The sequence below is a fragment of the Bison bison genome, unplaced genomic scaffold, assembly GCF_000754665.1.
Source record: "Bison bison bison isolate TAMUID 2011002044 unplaced genomic scaffold, Bison_UMD1.0 scf7180017864267, whole genome shotgun sequence".
NCBI classification, from domain to species: domain Eukaryota; kingdom Metazoa; phylum Chordata; class Mammalia; order Artiodactyla; family Bovidae; genus Bison; species Bison bison.
The window spans coordinates 2,439,747-2,464,624 of record NW_011494839.1 but is presented as its reverse complement, the minus strand read 5'-3'; the positions used below and the strand labels follow the sequence as shown (position 1 = coordinate 2,464,624).

Genomic DNA, 24,878 nt, shown 5'->3' with positions numbered 1-24,878 from the left:
TTGAAAACCACTGATTTAACGGTTAGGCAGAAAAGGAGAAAAGGGGCTTCCCCAATGGCTCAGTGGTAAAGAATCCACTTGCAATGCAGGAAACCTGGGTTAGATCTCTGGGTCAGGAAGATCCCCTGGAGAAGGAAATGGCAATCCATTCCAGTATTCTTGCTTGGAAAATTTCATGGACAGAGGAGCCTGGCAGGCTATAGTCCATAGAGTTGCAAAAAGTCAGGCACGACTGCAACAACTTAGCATGTGTACACATGGGGAAGAGAAAGAGGAGATAATTAACAGTCCAATAGTTTGAAGGGGAGGTAAGGACAAAAAAAAATAGTTTCCTTTTATAAAAAATGATGAGTGTGTTTGCTTGCTGAGCAGGAGCTAATGGAGACATTATTGAAGATACTGGAGTTGGGGGTAGGGATTGATGACTGATGGACCAGGATTTAGGAAGGTGCACAGTTAAACAGATTCTAGAATACACTGGAAATTTTAATTTTAAAAAGGAGAGGGTCTTCTTTTCTCTAAATAAAAGGAGGAGGGAAAGATGAGTGCAATTATGCATAAGTATAGAAATAAAAGTGTGTGAAGGAGTTTCTTTCTAATGACCTCTTAATCCCTTTGAAGTAGGAAATGAGGTTTCTTGTGGAGAGGGGTGTGGGAATGAGGAAGAGGAATCAAGAAGTGGCAAAACTTGAACACCTGCCATGGGAGACTTGAAAGGGAACTTACTGAGGTCAAGCAACAGGACTGGCAAGCAGCATGAAAGGCCAGTGAGGTGGGAAGCCCTGTACCTTTACTGTCCCTGGTTTGCATGTTTTTGCAATCCTCTCCAGCAATACTGGTCTCCCAGAAATAGGAATGGAAGCAGTGGATGGCTAGAGTGTCATATCTTCCTGGAGGTATGTCAGGAAATCAGAGCTTTTAAGAAATTGTATGTAAATGATTTGAGTAGCACTACAAGAGTATGACCCTGCATGAGGTTGAGTTTGTCTAGTCAAGGAAACTGACTCAGTGAAATGGACAGTCTAAAAGAATAAGTGTTAATCGCTTAGTTGAGTCTAACTCTTTGTGACCCCGTGGACTGTAGCCTGCCAGGCTCCTCTGTCCATGGAATTCTCCAGGCAAGAATACTGGAGTGGGTTGCCATTTCCTTCTCGAGGGGATCTTCCCGACCCAGGGATCAAACCCGAGTCTTCTGTGTCCACACTGGCAAGCAGATTCTTTACCACTGAGCACCTGGAAAGCCTCTTGCTGCTGCTGCTAAGTCACTTCCACTAAGTCGTGTCCAACTCTGTGCGACCCCATAGATGGCAGCCCAAGGCCCTGAAATCTTCTGTATCTGAGCCAGATACAGATACATCCTGTATTATATGCAGCTCTCAAGTCCTAGGTGAGATGGTGGGCTATGGAGGAAAAGGATTAAATATAGCACACAATCCTGGTGGCCCACTGAAGGCTGTCAGAGGCCCACTGGTGTCTGAACTTCAAGTCCCTAAAGTAGTATTTTTATGATTGGTATAGATAAATACTTCTAATATTGGCCACATTTTATCTACTGTGTTTGCACAAATATTACGGTCTATTCTATTTTATTAAGGAGGGTAAAGAGCTGCTCTTAAAACTAGTCATAGAAAAGAATTGTAATGATCAGAAAACTATCTAAAACAAGACTCTATCAATTGGCATTTGAACTTTAAAAACTTTTAAGTCTCACAATGAGAAATGACAAGCATAATGCCTCACGGAGTCAAGTAAAAATCCCGCAAAGGATCATTTTAAGTACGGGATCGCTGTCTCAACCGCCACTAGGGGTCAGCACTGGACTCTCAATGTGATTCTGTTACGAGAGAAAAGACTGATTCTCTCAAACAGATTATCACTAGCAGATAATCACAATGAGAAAATAGATCATCACAATGAGATAACCAGTCTTATCTCATGCAACTTGTCTTGAATCGTGAATGTGACTGTAGATCCCAGAAAACTGGAGAAAACATGAACCATTGCTGGGGTGAGCTGCTCAGATACTCCGTCTGTAAATGTGAGGAAATCGTAGCACTGTGTAATGTGGCCTTCAGAGGGCCCTGGGTGAAGCCTGCCTGGGTAGTCAAAGTACTTGAATCATACACTTGAATCATATGGCAGCCGGTGTTTCGGAAACAATTACACAGTAGGGGTGGTATTGGCATCGTTCTTTGCTATTCTGTTCCTTGACTCTTGAGGCTCAGCTGGTAAACAATCTGTCTGCAATCCGTCCCGCATTGGAAGACCTAGGTTCGATTCCTGGGTTGGGAAGATCCCCTGGAGAAGGGCAAGGCTACCCACTCCAGTATTCCGGCCTGGAGAATTCCATGGCCTGTATAGTCCATGGGGTCGCAAAGAGTCAGACATGACTGAGCGGTTTTCACTTCACTTCACTTCCTTGACTCTACACACCAATCCTGGCCCAGTGGCTCCAGCTTCCTTGAGTCCCACTTACACTCTTGTTTCAGCTTTCTCTCAGCAGCTTATTATACTAAAGTGCCTTGTGAGGAGGAAAACTGGCGGTTTGAGAGACTCGGGGGCTGATCAAGGGGAAAAACACAATCATGAGAGCTAGTAACACAACAGGTTTCACTGGGTGGTGCCTGAGCAGGGCTGCACGAGAGGGGAAGTCTCTGACAGCATGAGACCATCCAGAGGTGTATGGCATGGAGGTTACCGCCGAAAGGCAGGAGGCCAAGGGAACACCCAAGCGAGAAGAAGGTTGGAAAGGGGGTTACGTATCTAAGTGATGTCACTCAGGACCAGAGTGGGGAGTTTCTGAGTCAGAGAGTTCCAAGGGCCACACCAGTTTGAAGTCTCACAACCACAAAACTCTCTTACCAATGACTGGCAGACGTGGGGTGAATCTTGCAGATATGTAAAGCATATAGGCTCTAAATGACTAACAACCTACTTGTTGGGGTTATTTTAAAATTAACTGAGGGAATTCCTTGGCGGTACAGTGATTAGGACTCTGTGCTCTCACCACCGAAGCCCTGGCTTCAGTCCCTGGTCAGGCAACTAAGATCCCACAAGTCTCGCAGTATGGCCAAAAAAGTTAATAAAAAAATAACTGATTGTGTAGAAATTTGAGTATGGCACTGACAGGCTTTTGAGCTAATGGGTGTCAGTCTACAGCAAAGAAATAAACAATAAATTATTACACAGAGACTCATTCATATAACAGTGGTCAAAAGCTCTTTGTGGAGCTAACATACAGTTGAAAGAAGGGAATATTGCTGCTGACTAGGTCACAATATAGGAGAAGAGAAGCTGAGAGGCTGAGCGGGACTTAATCTTCAGAGAAGGGAGAACAAACCTGGACACTGGCCCTACATGAATGGAAATCCTGCAGTTCTATTTAGATGCCAAAGTGCTGCAGCCCAGGGGAAATGGCAAAATGGAAGGAAACCATCTGTGGTTGACAATTACTCTGGTAGTCCTCCGTAAACCATATCCCCTTGGCATTCTATCCTTGAGTAGTGTTCTTGAATTTGGGCTGGCTTTCTGACCTGATTTAACTAATAGAAAGTAATGGAAGTAAGGATTACCTAAATCACAACAAGGCCTAGCAACTTCTACTTTTGACAACATTTGAGAAGTATGACTACTACCATGACATTATCTTGCTGTGAGGCATCTTACCCAGCCATGTGGAGAAGCCACATGGAGGGGAGCAGAGTTCCCAGCCAACAGCCCTCACTGAGCTTCCACCACGGAAGCACCAACTTATCAGCAGGTCAGGGAAGCCATCCTGGAAGCAGATCCTTCAGTTCCAGTCAAAGCCAAAAAGAGCAAAGAAAAAACTGTTCTCACACAGTCCAACCCAATTGACAACATTATAGGCAGAAAAATAAAATACTGGTTTAAGCTACTAAATTTTACTGTAGCTTATTACACAGAAACAGACAATGGCAACACCACCCTTATATGGACTGTAACTGCACTTTGAGCCATTGGGGTGACTGAGAAAGCCTCAAGCCTAATGTTGGATCAAGATGATCCCAGTTTTGTAAGATCCTCCAGACATCTGAAAGTAGAACCTGAAAAACAACATCTTATTAGTATTCCAATTTGAAACTTGAAAATAAGAGAGAAGTATATTCCACGTATAAACATACCCAAAGAAAGCTGGTATAGCTTAATAATATCAAAGACAAAAAGTATTACTAGGGAGAAAAGATGTATATTTCATAATGATAAAAGTTCAGTTCACCAGGAATATATAACAGTTGTGAATCTGTATGCTTCTAAAGAACATGGCCTAGACTATATAAAGCAAAAAGTGAACTATAAGGAAAAATTTGCAAACCTACAGAAATAGTGGGAGATTTCACTATACCTTGCTTGTAGAATAAAATGGCAAAGAATACAGAAGATTAGAACAAAAAGAATTAGAAAGAAAATGTATTGTCTTTATATGAAAAAAGCACTGAACAAGTACAGAATACATATTCTTTAAAGTACACATGAAACACATAAAAATTGAACATGTAATGAGACATAAAGCAAATCTCAAATTTTGAAGGATTTAAATCATATAGAATATGTTCTCCCACTGCAGGGAAATCAAGTTGGAAAGCAAAAATAAAAAGATAGCTGGAAAATTCCCCTATGTTTGAAAATTTGGAGGCATAATTTAAAATAATTCATGGGTAAAATTATATGACAATTGAAAGTAGAAACGATACAGAAGTTAATGCTTCATATTAAAACTTGTGGAATGTAGTTAAAGCAGTAGAGGGAAAGTGACAGAATTAAATGCACATATTAGAAAACTGAGTTCAGCAATAAATAAAATAACACATGATTAAGTTTATCCCAGGAACATCAGTTTCATTTAACACTAAGAAATCAGTTATATTAATAGATTGAAAAAGAAAACACGTATCTTCTCAACAGATGCAGAAGAAAGATTTGATTAAAATTCAGTATTCATTCATTCTTAGTGAATTAGTTAAAGAAGGAAAGAACCCCTGCTTTAGTCACTCTTACTTGATATTATACTGGAATTTATACTGAATTATACAGGAAATTATACAGGAAAATAAGATAAGGAAAAATGTAAATGATATAAGAATTGAAGTGAAAAAAATCATTTTCTAATTATATGATTGTATATGTAGAAAATACAAAAACCCCTATTATTTCTTAAAATTAATAAATGAGCTTAAAAAGTTTGTAGGAAAAAATCAGTATATAAAAATCTTTTACATCTGTAATAAATTAAGAAAAATATTTTATTATCAAAACCATACAAGCGACTCAGCAACTTTCTCTCTGAGCCTGCCCATGTGCCTATTCACATGTACGTTACTCTTTTTCTCCTAACACTTTGCTTGTTTCACTACTTTCCCTTCTTTATGGAAATTCTTTTCTGCAAAGCCAAGAAGCCAGGGCCTTGTCACTGACCACTGGACTAGTAGTTAGGATTCGGTGCTCTCACCACCATGACCTGACCTCAATCTCTGGCCTGGACCAAAGCCCTGCTTCCAGCCACTGCAAGTCAAGGCCACCAGAGATCACTTAGGACAAGGTAGTAATCAACCCCCAAACAGTCAACCCGAAAATCAAGGAATTTAAAATGGGTAAACAATAGGTAAGGTAAGGTAAGTCACTTCAGTCGTGTCCAACTCTGTGCGACCCCATAGACGGCAGCCCACCAAGCTCCCCTGTCCCTGGGATTCTCCAGGCAAGAACACTGGAGTAGTGCAGTGATAAAGAACCCGCCTGCCAGTGCAGGAGAAACAAGAGAAACGGGTTTGATCTCTGGGTCAGGAAGATGCCCTAGAGAAAGAAATGGCAGCCCACTCCACTATATTTGCCTGGGAAATTCCAAGGACAGAGAAGCCTGGCAGGCTACAGTCCATGGGTTTGTAAAGAGTCTGACACAAGTGAATGACTGAGCAATACCCACACAAACAATAGATGTAAATAAAAAACTCAGGGCAATGGTAAATCTGAGGTAGCCAGTTGGCTTTTCTAGGCTCCCTGACAAACCTCATTTCTTATTTGAAGGAATAAAGCCTTCTCTGGCTGCAAGGTTAATGCCCTCACAAAAAAAACTTTTATGTGTTGATGAGTATTAAATTCTAGTTTTGTTAATTGAAATCCATATTGACCAAGACCCATTTCCCAGATAGTGATAGTTTCTTGCTATTATGTTTTATTGCTGAAAAGTTGAAGTGAATTATTCTAAAGCTTATCTCAGTAATCTATTTTAGGATAGAGATTAAACACCCTATAAGCTACAAATAGGAGAAACAAAATTACATGTATATATCACTGAACTGTATGCTAATTGGAGCTTATGGTGAAAACTACAAAAAAGTGACCTTAGTTTCTGGAATAGGAAATTTCCAGAGGCAGAGAAGAATTATACCAAGAACAGTCAATTTGCATCATCAACTCAATGGACAGGAGTTTGAGCAAACTCCGGGAGATAGTGAAGGACAGGGAAGCCTGGCATGCTGCAGTCCCTGGGTCACAAAGAGTCAGAAAGGATTCAGCAACTGAACAAGTCAATTCGCTGATTTACACACAGTATATCAGGCTCTAAAATAAGAACATTTAACAGCATGCCATATTAATACAGATTCTTGGTTGGTAGCCAATGGATTGACCACTTGACTTCCCCTATGGGTAAAGAAAGTGAAAGTCACTCAGTCCTGTCCGATTCTTTGTGACCCTATGGACTATAGCCCTCCAGGCTCCTCTGTCCATGGAATTCTCCAGACAAGAACACTGGAGAGGACTGCCATTCCTTTCTCCAAGGGATCTTCCTGATCCAGGGACCGAACCCAGGTCTCCTGCATTGCAGGCAGATTCTTTACTGTCTGAGCCACCAGGGAAGCATAACTGACAAGTTCATGCCAAAGAACGTTTCAGAAACTGTTCACACTACTGATGTTTCAGTCTTTCATGGAGATTCTCACAGTGTCCCAGATTCTATGAAACAATGCTGTAACTATTACAAATGAGTAAACGGAAATCCAAGCAGTGGACATTGATCCGAACTCAAGCAATTTACAGGGTTTGACTTTGTGGGCACACCAAAAATGTGGCCATTTGGGAGAAAAAGCAACATATAGACTCTTCTTGGAAGCCTGACTGTAGTGTGGATTGTCATTCAAGCCTCAACATTCAAGGATATGCTACAGTTAAAAGAGAAATATGAAGAAATCTACTGAAGAATCTTCAGCTGGAGAAACGTGACCAAACTCAGGATAATATCATCTGCCCAACAAACAAGTCCTGTCCTCTCTTAACTTTGACTTTTTATGGACAAAATTTATCTGTCTGCTAGATTACATAGCACTAGTAAAGATATAGTTCAAGCCTTGACCACTAACGCTAAGTGAATCCCTACAACATTAAAACTTTATGAACTTAGCTTAACACACAACAAGGACCTTTTACAGTTGTTTAGTTCAGTTCAGTCACTTAGTCATGTCCGACTCTTTGCAACCCCATGGACTGCAGCACGTCAGGCCTCCCTGTCCATCACCAACTCCCGGAGTTCACTCAGACTCATGTCCATTGAGTTATCCAACCATCTCATCCTCTGTTATCCCCTTCTCCTGTCTTCAATCTTTCCCATCTTTTCAAATAAGTCAGTTCTTCACATCAGGTGGCAAAAGTACTGGAGTTTCAGCTTCAACATCAGTCCTTCCAATGAATATTCAGGACTGATTTCCCTTAAAATGGACTGGTTGGATCTCCTTGCAGTCCAAGGGACTCTCAAGAGTCTTCTCCAACACCACAGTTCAAAAGCATCAATTCTTGGGCACTCAGCTTTCTTTATAGTCCAACTCTCACATCCATACATGACTACTGGAAAAACCATAGCCTTGACTAGATGGACATTTGTTGGCAAAGTAATGTCTCTGCTTTTTAATATGCTGTCTAGGTTGGTCATAACTTCCCTTCCACTAAGTAAGCATCTTTTAATTTCATGGCTGCAGTCACCATCTGCAGTGATTTTGGAGCCCAAAATAATAAAGTCTGACACTGTTTCCACTGTTTGTCCATCTATTTGCTATGAAGTAATGGGACCGGATGCCATGATCTTTTTTTCTGAATGTTGAACTTTAAGCCAACTTTTTCACTCTCCTCTTTCACTTTCATCAAGAGGCTCTTTAGCTCTTCTTCACTTTCTGCCATCAGGGTGGTGTCATCTGCATATCTGAGGTTATTGATCTTTCTCCCAGCAATCTTGATTCCAGCTGTGCTTCTTCCAGCCCAGCGTTTCTCATGATGTACTCTGCATATAAGTTAAATAAGCAGGGTGACAATATACACCCTTGACGTACTCCTTTTCCTATTTGGAACCAGTTTGTTGTTCCATGTCCAGTTCTAACTGTTGCTTCCTCACCTGTATACAGGTTTCTCAAGAGGCAGGTCAGGTGGTCTGGTACTCCCATCTCTTTCAGAATTTTCCACAGTTTATCGTGACCCACACAGTCAAAGGCTTTGGCACAGTCAATAAAGCAGAAATAGATGTTTTTCTGGAACTCTCTTGCTTTTTCGATGATCCAGTGGATGCTGGCAATTTGACCTCTGGTTCCTCTGCCTTTTCTAAATCCAGCTGCAACATCTGGAAGTTCACGGTTCACATATTATTGAAGCCTGGCTTGGAGAATTTTGAGCATTACTTTGCTAGTGTGTGAGATGAGTGCAATTGTGCGGTAGTTTGAACATTCTTTGGCAGTGCCTTTCTTTGGGATTGGAATGAAAACTGACCTTTTCCAGTCCTGTGTCCACTGCTGAATTTTCCAAATTTGCTGGCATATTGAGTGCAGCACTTTCACAGCATCGTCTTTTAGGATTTGAAATAGCTCAACTGGAATTCCATCACCTCCGCTAGTTTTGTTCATAGTGATGCTTCCTAAGGCCCACTTGACTTTGCATTCCAGGATGTCTGGCTCTAGGTCAGTGATCACACCATCGTGATTATCTGGGTCATGAAGATCTTTTCTGTACAGTTCTTCTGTGTATTCTTGCCACCTCTTCTTAATATCTTCTGCTTCTGTTAGGTCCATACCATTTCTGTCCTTTATTGAGCCCATCTTTGCTTGAAATGTTCTTTTGGTATCTCTAATTTTCTTGAAGAGATCTCTAGTCTTTCCTATTCTATTGTTTTCCTCTATTTCTTTGCACTGATCACTGAGGAAAGCTTTCTTATCTCTCCTTGCTATTCTTTGGAACTCTGCATTCAGATGGGTATATCTTTCGTTTTCTCCTTTGCTTTTGGCTTCTCTTCTTTTCACAGCTGTTTGTAAGCCCTCCTCAGACAGCCATTTTGCTTTTTTTGCCGTTGTTTAAAGGCTTGGCGGTATTTCAGTGGCTCAGATGGTAAAGAATGGGGGAGACCTGGATTTGATCCCTGGGTCAGGAAGATCCCCTGGAGAAGGGAATGGCAACCCACTCCAGTATTCTTGCCTGGAGAATTCCATGGACAGGGGAGCCTGGCAGGCTACAGTCCATGGGGTTGCAAAGAGTCAGACATGACTGAGTGACTTTCACAGGACAGGAACTTAGCTTAATACATGGCAGACATTTTACAGTTGTTTAAAGGCTCAGTGATATTTCAACTACACCCAACTTAATCCTTAACTGACATATTTGATTAGACAGTTTGTTCTATCCAGTTATTATAGTACCTGGCTCAAAAGGATAAGGCCCAAGGAATTTTAATGTCTATTAATGCATAATGGAAAACATTATTTACAGCATGGATTCTTAACAACCACTGGGCTCTTATCCCCAATGGCATTACAAAGTGCAGTGACACCAGGCACCAAGGAAAGCTCACCTTATAGTGTAGTGAACACAAGTGTCAAGGGCCGGTTTCATGCGTTACCTATTGTATTTGGAGAAGAATATTGGTTGCCTCGTTTCACTGGGAAATATTTGGACTTTGATAACCATACCCAGTGACTGACGGATTGTGATGAGGCTACTGAGGTCCTGCTCTGTGGACCAACTTCTCATTTGGGAATCCTGCTTATTGGGGACCTCCATTAACTATTATGAAAGGACTGTCTTCCCTAAATCCTGTTTTTTTTTTTTTTTAAAAATGGATGCTCAATTTTCTGTATTGTAACCAATGGTGTAGTAACTGTTTCTACATATCAGTTAGGAACCCCTTTTTTCTGGATGCCTGGTACATGTTGATCATTTATATTGGAAGGGGACCACCTATTACTATCCCCTCATGAGAACTCAGGTATTATGGAACCAAATGTTATTTCCTACTTTGTCTGTTCCTAATATTAGCTTCCCCTGAAAACCTTTATGTAAGATTTTGCAAGGAACCAAAGTGCTACAAAATTTCATAGATAAATGTAATCATACCTTGATAGAACATTCTGCTGTTATTACTATTGCTGCCAAAAAGTTAATAGATATAGGAATTGATGTACAAAAACATACTAATCATTCATGGTGGGACTTTTTCTTTACTAAATCCCCTATGCTCAAAAAATTATTGCCTACTTGTTTAATCCCTTGTTTCTTTGATTATTTTTGTTTGACTATTTGGATTTGTGGTCTGACTTGTAGGGTTAAGAAAACTACTCGTGTGATTTTGCCTTATTCCTATGCTGTTCAAACTAAACAATCCTGAGGCCCACTGTTAAGGGAAATTAAAATGGAGGAAGTCTTGTTAGGGCTTCAGAAGCAGAAGAGGGTTTTGACCTGCTTCTGACCTGCCTGGACACAGCTCAGATTCCTTGTCTGCAAGCACAGCAAGTCTGGTGGCACTTTAGATAAGAAAGGAATTCTTGGAATTCCTGAGCTCCTGAGGGTCTGGTCACCCCTCCACACCACCCCCTACCCTCCCTCAGGGTCTAACGAAATCCTGTGACTCACAGTGTGAAACAAACAGCATTGTAAAAGTCATAAAAACCAGAGCTGCATTTTTGTATGCAAACTGACAATGATATCAGTTTGTGGCCTGGGATTATAAGCAGGACCCCACAAAACTGCAATTTGAAGTCTTACCTGTGGGGGGATGTACTGCCCAGGACCACTTCCCAGGTGGGATTCCAGATTGCTGTCAATGATGGAAGTCTGGGTGGAGGTCAGTCTAATTTGGTAAAGTATACTCTGTTGTTGTTGAGTTGCTAAGTTGTGTCCTACTCTTTCATGACCTCATGGAGTATGGCCCACCAGGCCCCTCTGTTCAAGGAATTTCCCAAGCAAGAATACTGGACTGGGTTGCTATTTCTTCCTCCAGGGGATCTTCTCAACCTAGGGACTGAAGCCACATCTCATGATTGGCAGGCAGAATTTTTGCCACTAAGCCACCAGGGAAGACCATAAACACTGCTACTTTTTTTTTTTTTTTTCTATTTCTTTTAATAGAATAGACTGTGTATTGAAATTGTCAACTAATCTTCTATAAAAAATTGAAATTGTTTATGTGTGTGTAAAGAGTGGTTTCTTTTGTTAACAAACTCTTCAAACCAAAAATGAAAGTAAAACTTCCAACAAAAAAACAATCAAAAAAAATACACAAAAAATTAAGTTCCTAGAAATAAAGCTAATAAAATATATGCAGAGCTTAAATGGTAAAATGATAAAGTTTAAGTTCCAAATAAGTAGACATACCATATAAATATCAACTCCTAAATTACTCTGCAGAGTCAAACGTAATTGTAATAAAAATCCCAACAGAGTGTGTGTGTGTGTGTGTGTGTGTGTGTAAACTGACAAGCCAATTCTAAAATTTTTGTGGAAATATAGAAGGACCAGCATAGCCACAGAACTCTTGAAAAACAGCAATATGGAAGAATTTGTTCTTAAATATATCAAGACATATTTAAAAAACACCATACCTAAGACTGTTGTTAGCTCAGAAATAGCCAAACATACTAATGTAGCAGAATAGAGATCCTAAAATATAGGAAAAGGAATTTATATTTTTTAATAAATGATGCTAGGGCAATTGCATATCTAGATTTTTAAAATGAAATTGTATGCTTACTTTCTACTATTTGAAAATCAACTATAAATGCATCAATGAATTCTATGTGGAAGTCCAATCTATAAAAAGTTTAGAGTTGAAGAGTTTATAGGACAATATATTCCCTAATTCAGGAAAAGACTGATTAATTCAACTAATTAAAGTTAAGAATTTCTGGACATACAGGTGGCCAAAACGCACATGAAAAGATGCTGAACATTACTAATTATCAGAAAAATGTAAATCAAAACTACAATCAGGTATCCCCTCACATAGGTCAGAAAGGCCATCATCAAAAAGTCTACAAATAATAAATGCTTTAGAGGCTGTGGAGAAAAGGGAAGCCTTCTACTCTGTTGGTGGGAAGGTAAATTGGTTCAGCCACTACAGAGAACAGTATGAAGGTTCATTAAAAAACTAAAACTAGTCACCATATGATCCTGCAATCCCACTCCTGGGCATATATCCAGAGAAAATGATAATTTGAGAAGATACATGCACTCCAACGCTCACCACAGCACTATTTACAATAACCAAGGCATGGAAGCAACCTCAGTGTCCAACAACAGACAAGTGGGTAATGAAGATGTGGTGCATATATAAAGTGAAATACTATTCAGCCACAAAAAATGAAATGATGTCATTTGTAGCTGGTGCTACATCATCTTCAGTTGAAACCATACTAAGTGAAGTCAGACAGACAAATATTTGATATCACTTATATGTGGGCTCCAAAATCACTGCAGATGGTGACTGCAGCCATGAAATTAAAAGACACTTACTCCTTGGAAGGAAAGTTATGACCAACCTAGATAGCATATTCAAAAGCAGAGACATTACTTTGCCAACAAAGGTTCATCTAGTCAAGGCTATGGTTTTTCCTGTGGTCATGTATGGATGTGAGAGTTGGACTGTGAAGAAGGCTGAGCGCCGAAGAATTGATGCTTTTGAACTGTGGTGTTGGAGAAGACTCTTGAGAGTCCCTTGGACTGCAAGGAGAATCAACCAGTCCATTCTGAAGGAGATCAGCCCTGGGATTTCTTTGGAAGGAATGATACTAAGGCTGAAACTCCAGTACTTTGGCCACCTCATGCGAAGAGTTGACTCATTGGAAAAGACTCTGATGCTGGGAGGGATTGGGGGCAGGAGGAGAAGGGGACGACAGAGGATGAGATGGCTGGATGGCATCACTGACTCGATGGACGTGAGTCTGAGCGAACTCCGGGAGTTGGTGATGGACAGGGAGGCCTGGCGTGCTGCGATTCATGGGGTCGTAAAGAGTCGGACATGACTGAGCAACTGATGTGATCTGATCTGATATGTGGAATCTAATTTTAAAATGATACAAATGAACTTATTTACAAAATAGAAACAGATTTACTGACTGACTGACTTTGTTTGAAAACAAACTTATGGTTACCAAAGGGGAAACAGAGTGGAGAAGCATAAGTCAGGAGTTTGGTATTAACATATACATATTCCTATAGATAGTACTGACTTCCCTGGTGGCTCAGACGGTAAAGCATCTGCCTACGATGTGGGAGACCTGGGTTCGATCCCTGGGTCGGGAAGATCCCCTGGGGAAGGAAATGGCAACCCATTCCAGTACTCTTGCCTGGAAAATCCCATGGACGGAGGAGCGTGGTAGGCTACAGTCCATGGGATCACAAAGAGTTGGACATGACTGAGCGACTTCACTTCACTTCACTACTATATATAAGACAGATAACCAGGAAGGACGTACTTTATAGTACAGAGAACTCTACTCAGTATTCTGTGATAACCTATATGAGAAAAGAATCTAAAAAATAATGAATATGTTTAGATATAACTGAATCACTTTGCTGTACATCTGAAACTAATACAACTTTGTAAATCACCTACATGCCAATAAATTTAAAAAAACCAGACTGGTAGAGAGTAGTAAGTAGATCTCACCAGAGTAGTATATGGTATAAGGGAGAGAATTGGGCACTACAATTCTTGGAATTATTCCACTGCCTCAAAATAGGTAGATCTTAAGAGCCTTTGGTAAGTAAAACTATAAATCCATATTGATCTTATCTGCCACTCACTGAATTCATTATGCTTTTCAGTTGAAAGCTGTTATTGGATTTTGAAGTGGAAAGTACAGGTATTGATGCTATTTCTAATATTAGTTATTACTCAGTCGCTAAGTCATGTCCAGTTCTTTGTGACCACATGGACTGCAGCACACCAGGCTTCCCTGTCCTTTACCTCCCAGAGTTTGCTCAAACTCATGTCCATTGAGTCTGTGATGTCATCCAACCATCTCATCCTCTGTTGTCCCTTCTCCTCCTGCCCTTCAATCTTTCCCAGCATCACGGTCTTTTCCAGTGAGTCAGCTCTTCACATCAGGTGGCCAAAGTATTGGAGTGTCAGCTTCAGCATCAGTCCTTCCAATGAATATTCAGGGTTGATTTCCTTTAGGATTGACTGGTTTGATACCCTTGCAGTTCAAGGGTGTCTCATCAGTTTTCTCCAACACCACAGTTATATATGTATGTGTATATATATACACACACACATATATATATCAGTATTAGTTATATATATATCAGTAATCAGTAATATTAGTTATAGCCATCTCAGATTAACAGTGATAAGAGTATAGAAAGATTTGGAATTAAAGGTACACATTCTGATTGAACATTATTATCAGCTTTAAGTATAAAATGAGAAATTACAAGAAAGATCTTTAAGATGAATAGGCAATGTTGGCTTCCCTGGTGACTCAACTGGTAAAGAATCTGCCTAAAATGCGGAAGACCTGGGTTTGATATCTGGGTTGGAAAGATCCCCTGGAGAAGGGAATGCCTACCCACTCCAGTATTCTGGCCTGGAGAATTCCGTGGACTGTATAGTTCATGGGGTAGCAAAGAGTCCACATGACTGAGTGACTTTTACATCACTTCACTTCATATTTAAATGTACTTCAAGCATCCCTCTTTTTACCCTAAATTCCATATGTGTTTTCCTGATGTATGGACAAGGAGGTGAGTCATTGATCGATTAACTTGACTGTGTGACTTTGGCAATTGTGTGAGCAGTTGTGTGACTTTGGTAGCTGCCTCTGTTAGCCATGCTTTCTGAGGATTCCTCGGAGCCAAGAGCATCTGCCAAGAGGAGTCAAAATGCTGCTGATGACAAGGAACTGGATTTGTTACAGATGGAAGTGCTCCAGCCTCTGAATTTGCCAACTTCATTGTTAGAAGAATGTGATAAATGGTTGTGTGCTTCTGCCCTTGTAAGCTGACAAAGATCCAAGCAGCTTAAAATGATAGGCTCCACTGGCTAAGTCTTGGGCAGTGGGCCATCCATCTACAACTGAACCCTAGAAATAAGAAGTGTATATAAAGAGACATTTTCCAGGTTTTTTTCTTTTTTCTTTTAGCCCTTTTCATTTGGTTGTCCTGAACATGATCTCTGGAACTGGTAGGGGGAAATGCTGTAATTGTGTTCCAGGGCACGGAGTGAGAATTCCAGGAATACTGAGCCATTAAAATGAATGTGCTTCAAGAATCCACTTGAGGCTTTTTGATAATGATTGTTGTATTATTGAAGTTTGAGGACTTCTTTCTTCCTTCCTCCTGTTCTAATTTGGCAGTGGGTCATTTAATTAAGAGAGCAAACTCTAAACTCTTAACTATTAAAAGAGCATAAAATTTTTTAGCTGGAGCTTAAAAATGCTTAGGGAAAGAAACTACATGAGTAGTATGTATAATTTTTTAATAACAAAAAAATTACCTATAATCCCAGTTAAGTGTGGTTATAACCTTCCATTATTCTCTTTACTTATTTTTCTGCTATATTTTCCCTATAAAAGGCATATTTACAACAGTCTGTGTGCATATGCACACATGTGCATGTGTACATGTATAATGTGTGTGCACATGTCAAGGTCACCAAAGATCTCTATATCACTAAATCCAGCAATCACAGTCGTCATTGCACATGACCTGTCAATGGTACTTGACACAAGTGACCACTCTCTTCCTTGAAATACTTTGTTCCCTTGGATCCCAAGATCCCATATTCTCCAAATTTTCCCTTCTGTATCATTGGTCTTTCTTTCCTCTTCTCTTTTGTGTTTCTTCCTTCCCAAAACTCAGTCCTTGGACTTATCTTGGATCCAACTCTCTTGGGAATCTTTTCCAGTTTCATGGCTCTAAATACCATCTACCTGCTGAGAACTCCCAAATGTACATCCCCCAGAGTAATTCTCATTTGAACTTCAGGCTCATATATCTCTACTCCATTACACTTGGAAGTCTAACAGGCATCTCAAAGGTGTTCAAATAGAACTCTAAATCCTAGCAAACCATTTCCTACTACTGAAAAAAAATCTCTTGCCAACTTTTTAAATAGTAACTCCAAACTGCCAGTTACCTGAGCTGAAACTTCGATGCTATCCTTGATTGTTCTTTTCTTTCACATCCCACACCCAATCCATCAGCTAGCCCCCAAGGGGTATCCAGGGTCTGACCACTTCTGACTAATCCACTACCAGACTGGTCCAAACCACCATGAACTTCCCCTGAAAGAGTCTCCTGCTTTTGCACTTGTCCTCTCCAAGACTTGAGTGGTTCTTCTAAACTTAAATTCGGATCATAACCACTTTTCTTCTCAAAACACTCTGGGGCTTCCCATATCACTCAGACCAAATGCCAAAGTCCTTGCAATGTCTTATTAACATTTTCTGTGTCTTACTTTTTCAATTTAAGAATATGTGGGAGGCAGCACAGTGCTCGGGGTTAGAGTGCCTGTGTTCAAAGCCTGGCTCTAATTATTAGCTGTATGATGCTGGGCTTCCCTGGTGGCTCAGGAGTAAAGAACCTGCCTGCAATGCAGGAGCTGCAGGTTCAATCCCTGGGTCAGGAAGATCGCCTGCTGAAGGAAATGGCAACCTACTCCAGTGTTCTTGCCTGAGAAGTCCCGTGCACAGCTCATGAGGATGCAAAATAGTTGGACAGGACTTAGGGACTAAACAACAAAAACATGATGTTGGGCAAGTTACTTAGCCTCTCACCTCAGTGGCTAAATTTCCTCACTATAAAATGGGATTACTATAATATTAATTTCATAGAATGGTGGTGAAGATTAATGAATTAATATTTATAACATGCTTACAATAATGCTGGCGTGTAGCAAACATTATACATTTTTTTAAATGACAAAATTGGCATTTTTGTGCTATTAGCAGAAGATTTTATCATAAATTCTGCACATAAAAAAATGTCTACAGTAAGCATTTACAGATACCCCAAACATCTCTCAAAAAATAAGGATGAAATATGTTTGGTTAAACAAATTTAAAATGAACTATAGGGTCACAAAGAGTCAAACATGACTGAAGTGACTTAGCACGAATGCACACATCATTGTTTTATTCTTCTTGTTTATTCTGAGTTCAGAGTTAGAATTTATTATACACCATGATTTATGTTTTTAAACATTTTGGTGCTTTTTAAGCATCCTGATGCTAAATTGCTTATTCATTCACCTACTTCCTAACCAGCAATGCTTTAATTCCTAAAATAGGTGGTGTTTTTTTTTTTTAGTTTATTGTATAGATTGGTTTCTAAGATACACTTTATTTTTTTTTTTGCTCTACTTATGCCTTTTATTAATGCATTGAAAAAACAAAAGCTTAAAGTGCATTCCTACATATACCTATTAAATATTATGGGTACAATAGGCAGAGTAAGTCACATGGAATTTCCATAGAGAGTCATACAATTAATTGATTTTGTAGAGGAAAAAACACTACAGACTCAATATTGAACAAGGTTTTATCAATTTAAATCTGTCTGTGGAGGGAGGAGGGAAAGAGTCCCTAGCCAGAGCCTGATCATCATAGCTCAGTTCTTACATCCATTTTACACTTTTAATACTTCATTATAACTGAAGAATAAAGAATACTCACAAACCACCCCCCTCTGCACAACACACACACACAGCAACACAACATATATTCATACCCTTCTGGAACTGCCTTGTGATCCACAGAGGAGAGAAGGCCTTGGACTCACAAGAAAACGTCTACAGATTATTTCAAGTGGGAAGACCTCTTTGAAAAGAGGTCAAATACACATTTGAATACAAGGTAAGTCACAGTGTTTGCCCATAAAAACAAAAGGGAGTTAGGATTTGTGAAAAAATTGTGAATAGGTCATGAAATTTATTCAAGGGTGTATAAATGAGAGATCTTTTTTTAAAAAAACGTTTTATTTTGTATTGAGGTATATATAGCTGATTAACAATGCTGTGGATAGTTTCAGGCGAACAGTGAAGGGAATCAGCCCTTCATGTATCCATCCTCCCCCAAACTCCCCTCCTGTGGAGCCTGCCACATGACATTGAGCAGAGTAAGATCTCTTTTTTTGACAGCTGAGTTTAACTTTTAGAATATGTGGTGTGACGTTTTGTTAATTCTGGAAAAGTCTTGCGGTTCTAAACGAAATTGTGGTGTAAACGGGTCCTATTGCTGGAACTCTTAAAGGCCTCTGCACATTGAGGTGGACTACACGTGAGCTTCTGGGCAAAAATAAACGTCACATATTTACCAACAGCAAAATCTCTCCGACTCAACAACTGTGCAGCTATGGAGAATTCCTTTGAGGATGTGAGGGGGAAAACAGTACTATTGAGCCTATACGTTAGAAACACGAGTTGACAACAAAACGTTGCTTAAATCAATATTATTGTGAAATTTATCATGTCGTATTTACATGTGTAAAAGATGGACAAATGAATAATGCCTTTCTAGACCGTCATTGTAATTCCTGTTGAATAACACTTTTCCTCACTTCTTTTTAATTTTAAAAGAAACCTTGCTTAGTTAAATCAATATTATTGTGAAACTTATCATGTCGGGTATTTACATATATAAAAGATGAACAAATGAATAATGCCCTTCTAGAATGTCATTGTAATTCCTGTTGAATAACACTTTTCCTCACTTCTTTTTAATTTTAAAAGAAAATTGGCCTTAAAACACCATCCAGACAAGAATCCAGATGATCCAGGGGCTGCTGAAAAGTTTAAGGAAATCAACAACGCCCACACAATTCTTACTGACATGTCAAAAAGAAACATTTATGACAAATACGGATCACTGGGACTCTATGTGGCCGAGCAATTTGGAGATGAAAACGTTAATACCTACTTCATGCTGTCAAGTTGGTGGGCAAAGGTGAATCGGATTTTTTGTTTCCCTTGAAAAAAATTTCCTGAAAGGTCATGATACTATTCACTCTGACTCCATCTTAAAGAAAGCCTAACCTTCAGGTCAGTTCAGTTCAGTTCAGTTGCTCAGTCGTGTCCGACTCTTTGTGACCCCATGATCGCAGCACGCCAGGCCTCCCTGTCCATCACCAACTCCTATTACTAAACTCTTATTAATAAAAGAGCTATCACTTGGACTGAAAGCTGTTATGATATTTAAGGATCATTTTTGCTTTAACTTACCAAATGATTATAAAATACAGCATGACTTAAAATACTTCTAGACATTAATTATGTTTGAATTTGAAGCTTCAGGTTAATTCTGACTGCCCTCCCTACTCCCATAATGACTAATTAAGAACTGACTCATTGCTGAAAACCAAAAATAATTAATTAGTGTGACAACTGTTTAAAAATTATTATGGGACAAATTTAGCTATGTACTTTCCTATCTATAGCACAGGCTACATCAGTGAACACAATGCTAGGGAGAATGCATGGAAATTATGTCATAGGTTCACGTGAAGCCTGATGTGAGGTACCGGAGAAGGAAATGAAGGGGAAAGGTGAGAATTAAGTGGTGGAGGACACTGAGTTAGAGAGACAGAGAGGGAGAGAGAGGGAGAAAAAGGATAGCTAGTCAAGAGAAAGGCAGCATTGCTAGGACTTAGTGCAATCAGAATTGACTTTTGACAGTAGTGTGATTTCCTAGGAATTCCTCATATAGGCATGTTTGATGATAATTTCGTATTTGTTTACTAGTATTCAGGCTTCCCAAGTGGCGCTAGTGGTAAAGAATCTGCCTGCCAGTGCAGGAGCCAGGGAGACCTGGGTTTGATCCCTGGGTCAGGAAGATCCTCTGGAGTAGGAAGTAGCAACCCACTACCCCAGTATTCTTGCCTGGAGAATCCCATGGACAGAGGAGCCTTGTGGGCTACAGTCCATGGGGCCATAAAGAGTCAGACACAGCTGAGCACACACACACACGACTATTCATATCCTTACCTTCTGATTACAGTATATTTACATTTGAATCATACATATAGTCCATTGGCATCTCTTTTTGGACACTTCATGTGCATGTAGTAAGTTTACGGTTCATACATCTTATGAAATCACATGAACTCCCATGTAACATGACACGTTACAACTCAATTCACATGCGTTGTAACAAATAATTTAAGAAACTGCAGATCTCCAGAGTCAGGAGTCATGTTCAGTAGTATTCTGATTGCCACCTTCTTCCACAAAAATAAATCTTGCTAAATTGAGTGGTTGTACATATGCAGGATGAGAGAGGATATCCCTGGTGGTTCAGACAGTAAAGAATCTGCCTGCAATGCAAGATACCTGGGTTTGATCTCTGGGTCAGGAAGATCCACTGGAGAAGGGCATAGCAACCCACTCCAGTGTCCTTGGCTGGAGAATCCCATGGACAGAGGGGCCTGACAGGCTACAGTCCATGGGATCGCAAAGAGTCAGACATGACTGAATGACTAACATTTTCACTTTCATGGGGAGAGCAAGTCTGCAGACTAAAGCCTCCTTCGCCTTCTACAGTCCTCAGAATTCCTTTTCTTGTGGATAAGTGGGGTTCCCACTGAAACCCCCTTTCTTTACTGTTGAGGACTTGGGAGGGAGACAAATTTCTGCCCAGAGGATGTGGGACTTGGAATGAGAATGTAAATATTGTCAATGTCACTTATGATGATAGATTGAACATTTATGTAAAATACAGGTTTTTGTGGGCTTACCTGGGAACCTAACCTTCAGATATGACATAATGTCCGTGGGAAGATATGTCCAGAGTTCTAGGTAATTACACACTAGTACCTGATTGCATATTGGAGCCTACATGGATAAAAAGTAGAATCAATTCCCTTGTCCAGGAAGTTGACAAAATTGATCAAAATTCATAGAGTTAAGCAGAAGCTGTAAGTAGTATAAGAGATATGTGTGCTAAGCTGCTTCAGTCTTGTCCAACCCTTTGCAACCTCATAGACTGAAGCCCACCAGGCCCCTCTGTCCATGGGATTCTCCAGGCAAGAACACTAGAATGGGTTACCATTTCCTCCTCCAGGGTATCTCCCCAACCCAGGGACTGAACCCCTATCATTTATGTCTCCTGCCTTGGCAGGCAGGTTCTTTACTACTAGCACCACTTGGGAAGAACAGTGTAAGAGATATACATAAAATAATTCCTGATGTGGTTCTTTAAAAATAAGGCTACAAAAAAAATCTACCTTCCCTTCTGCTTGTGCCAAAGCCTCATTGCACAGTATCAATCAGAGTGCCCCAGCACATGATGATCATGTTTTAAGTATGCACTACATGTATGAATTAGTGTACCAATTTGAAAATGTGTACTTTAAAAACAATGAACACCTACTTGTATCTTATACTACACTAAGCTCTGTGAGGATAAGGCAAGGTTATTTCTGAAATAGGCAAGCAATCCAGCTGGAATAACTAAAGAACAAAACATGTATTAAAGGAAATTTTCAGAGAGGAGAAAATATTTGGGAATGGAATAGGAAAAGCAAAAAAGGACAACAGTAGGTAAAGAAAGGAGTAGCATGTTGGGGAAACAGAGCCAGAACACTGCACAGGAGGGTCTTAGAGGCTGTTGGTGAGGAGGAAGCTTTTTTGTACTTTTCAGACTAATTTAAGAGATTTACAACTCTATGAAAATGCAGAGAATCCACAGCAAAAAAACTGTAGGTGTGAGGGTGTATAAAATCACTTCCACTTTCAAATAACATATTTTTAATAAAATCATAAACTTATTTTGCTCAGTTAACAAACATTGCCTTGTTTTCACTGCAGATTAGACTAGGAGAGTATAATCTTTTAATCTTTAACTATGGTGAATTTAGTGAGGAAACTTTTTACATGCTTGTGGGGAAATCCTGGTGTTGTGCACTAGGAGGACAAAAATCATTTGTTTATCTACTAATCAATCAATACATTCATTCATTCAGTAGGTATTTCTTGTCTACCACACACCAAATACTAAACCCTGAGGTAGAGGAGGGATTGAAAGATGACTAATATATAGTTCTAGCCTTCAAGAGGCTCATGGTTTGAGACAGAATTATAAACTGATCACTGTCTTAAACTTTTCAGAATAATTGAAAAGTTTTGTCTTGTCAACAAAACAAGACTACGGTGGACATTTGTATGGAGTACGGTTGGGGCACAAAGGAGGGAGTAATTGTTCTGGTGCATGAGTGCTAAGTCACTTTGGTCATGTCTGACTCTTTGAGACTCCATGGATGTAGCCCGCCAGGCTCCTCTGTCCATGGGATTCTCCAGGCAAGAATTCTGGACTGGTTTGCCATGCCCTTCTCCGGGGGGAATTGTTCTGGGGGAGGAGGGCTTTCCGGAAAGATGACAGAGAGGATCGCTGAGATAAACTTACACACGGAGTGGGTATCTGTTAAGATGACTAGGGAGTGGGGCAGGGGATGTCCAGGCAGATGAGTCCACAGGGAGAGCAGAGCTATGGCAAATACGGCAGGAGGGGAGCCATGCTGGTGCAGGGGAGGCATTGGGAGAGGCCAGACGACCACTAATAAGGAGCTCCAGCTTCTTCTAAAAGGCAAGAAGTGTTGCTGCATGGGTTCACGAGAACACGCACATCAGAAAACTCCAGCAGTGATGTGTAGGCTGGGTTAGAGGCAAGAGTGGCCACAGGTAAGTCAGTTTTGAGGCTACTGAAGTGTCCAGAGCAGATAAGGGAAAGGGAAAGAGAAAGTCGCTCAGTTGTTTCCGACTTTTTGCAACCCCATGGAATCCTCCAGGCCAGAATACTGGAGTGGGTAGCCTTTCAGGATAAGGGGCTCCATTCTAAAGCCCAACCACTCAGGATACAGATGATGGGGGTGGGGGAGGAGGGGGGGCGCAAGACAAAGGTCCCGAGGAGAGAGACTGCAGGACTTGGTGACCGAGAGAATAAGGTGGCGGCAGGGCTGGCTATCCATGGCTCTTCTTTGGTGAGAGTGGTTCAGTGCCCGTGGTCAGCTTGTCTGACCTGTAGAGGGTATGTTTTCCGGTTTGTTTTGTTTGCTCTGCTCTTAATAATGATCACCGTGACTTAAGAATAAAGAAGAAAATGTCATACCTCATGACTTTGACTGCAAGTCACTTGTTCCTGGCTCGTTAGGCAAAACTTTATGAGAAATTTGTTTCCAAGGAAACAGAAAAGATAGTCCTCCATGGAATAAGGAATGAGGGTGACTATGTAGTTTGTGGGATGAAAACTGTGATGCCTCCAGGTCTTTGGAGGTACATGGGCAGAACACTTGATTTCTGGGATCTCCTACACCCCTGTATCCCTCACCCCTGTTTTGCTTTGCCTCTCTTTCCTCTAGACTCTGTTTGTCATCATTGGCCTCTTGACCGGCTGCTATTTTTGCTGCTGTCTGTGCTGTTGTTGCAACTGCTGCTGTGGACGCTGCTGGACTAAGTCATCGATGCCAGAAGAGGACTTCTATGTGTCTCCAGAGGATCTTGAGGAGCAGATCAAGACAGACATAGCAAAAGGTGGAGTGAGATGAGAATAGAGTAGTGGGTGTCCCTTCACGTGCCTGGCCAAGCACCAAGTCCCATGGTGATGGTCATTGCCAAAGTGAGAGAGATGCAACAACCAAACCGGGGGAAGAATCCCACAGACTTTTTCCTTTAGTACTTGTTTTAAGGAAGATAAGAGGAATTTATCTTTCCCAGTCACAGAAAAAAAGCACAAACTGACACTGAAAGAAGCCATGAGATATGCTGATCACAGAGCAAAGGTTCATAGTCACATTATGAGAGAGTGAACCATGGATCCAGGGAGGTTGGGTGGGAATCCCAGAGGTAGGACAGCCAAAGTAGATATTTATCCCAGGAAAAGCATTTCAGTCTGTTAGTTTAGGTTCATGCTGTGCTCAGTTGTGTCTGTCTTGGACTATAGGCCACCAGGCTCCTCTGTCCATGGGATTCTCCAAGCAGGAACACTGGAGCAGGTTGCCATGCCCTCCTCCAAGGTATCTTCCTGACCCAGGGGTCAAACCCATATCTCCTGTGTCACAGGCAGATTCTTTACTGCTGAGCCATCAGGGAAGCCCTATTATGTTCAGATCAGATCAGATCAGTCGCTCAGTCGTGTCTGACTCTTTGTGACCCCATGAATCGCAGCACACCAGGCCTCCCTGTCCATCACCAACTCCCGGAGTTCGCTCAGACTCACGTCCATCGAATCAGTGATGCCATCCAGCCATCTCATCCTCTGTCGTCCCCTTCTCCTCTTGCCCCCAATCCCTCCCAGCATCAGAGTCTTTTCCAATGAGTCAACTCTTCGTATGAGGTGGCCAAAATACCGGAGTTTCAGCTTTAGCATCATTCCTTCCAAAGAAATCCCAGGGCTGAGCTCCTTCAGAATGGACTGGTTGGATCTCCTTGCAGTCCAAGGGACTCTCAAGAGTCTTCTCCAACAGTTCAAAAACATCAATTCTTTGGCGCTCAGCCTTCTTCACAGTCCAACTCTCACATCCATACATGACCACAGGAAAAACCATAGCCTTGACTAGATGAACCTTTGTTGGCAAAGTAATGTCTCTGCTTTTGAATATGCTATCTAGGTTGGTCATAACTTTCCTTC

General features: G+C 40.7%; 1 protein-coding gene across 1 annotated transcript in view; it reads left to right on the top strand.

Moving 5' to 3' along the window:
• The window catches only part of DNAJC5B (DnaJ (Hsp40) homolog, subfamily C, member 5 beta), a 93,097-nt gene that overhangs the window by 55,607 nt on the left and 12,612 nt on the right, over positions 1 to 24,878 (top strand). The window contains exons 5-6 of the mRNA XM_010848477.1: positions 18,992 to 19,205; positions 23,611 to 23,782. Coding sequence (XP_010846779.1) covers positions 18,992 to 19,205; positions 23,611 to 23,782 — 386 coding nt within the window. The remainder of the gene's footprint in view (positions 1 to 18,991; positions 19,206 to 23,610; positions 23,783 to 24,878) is intronic.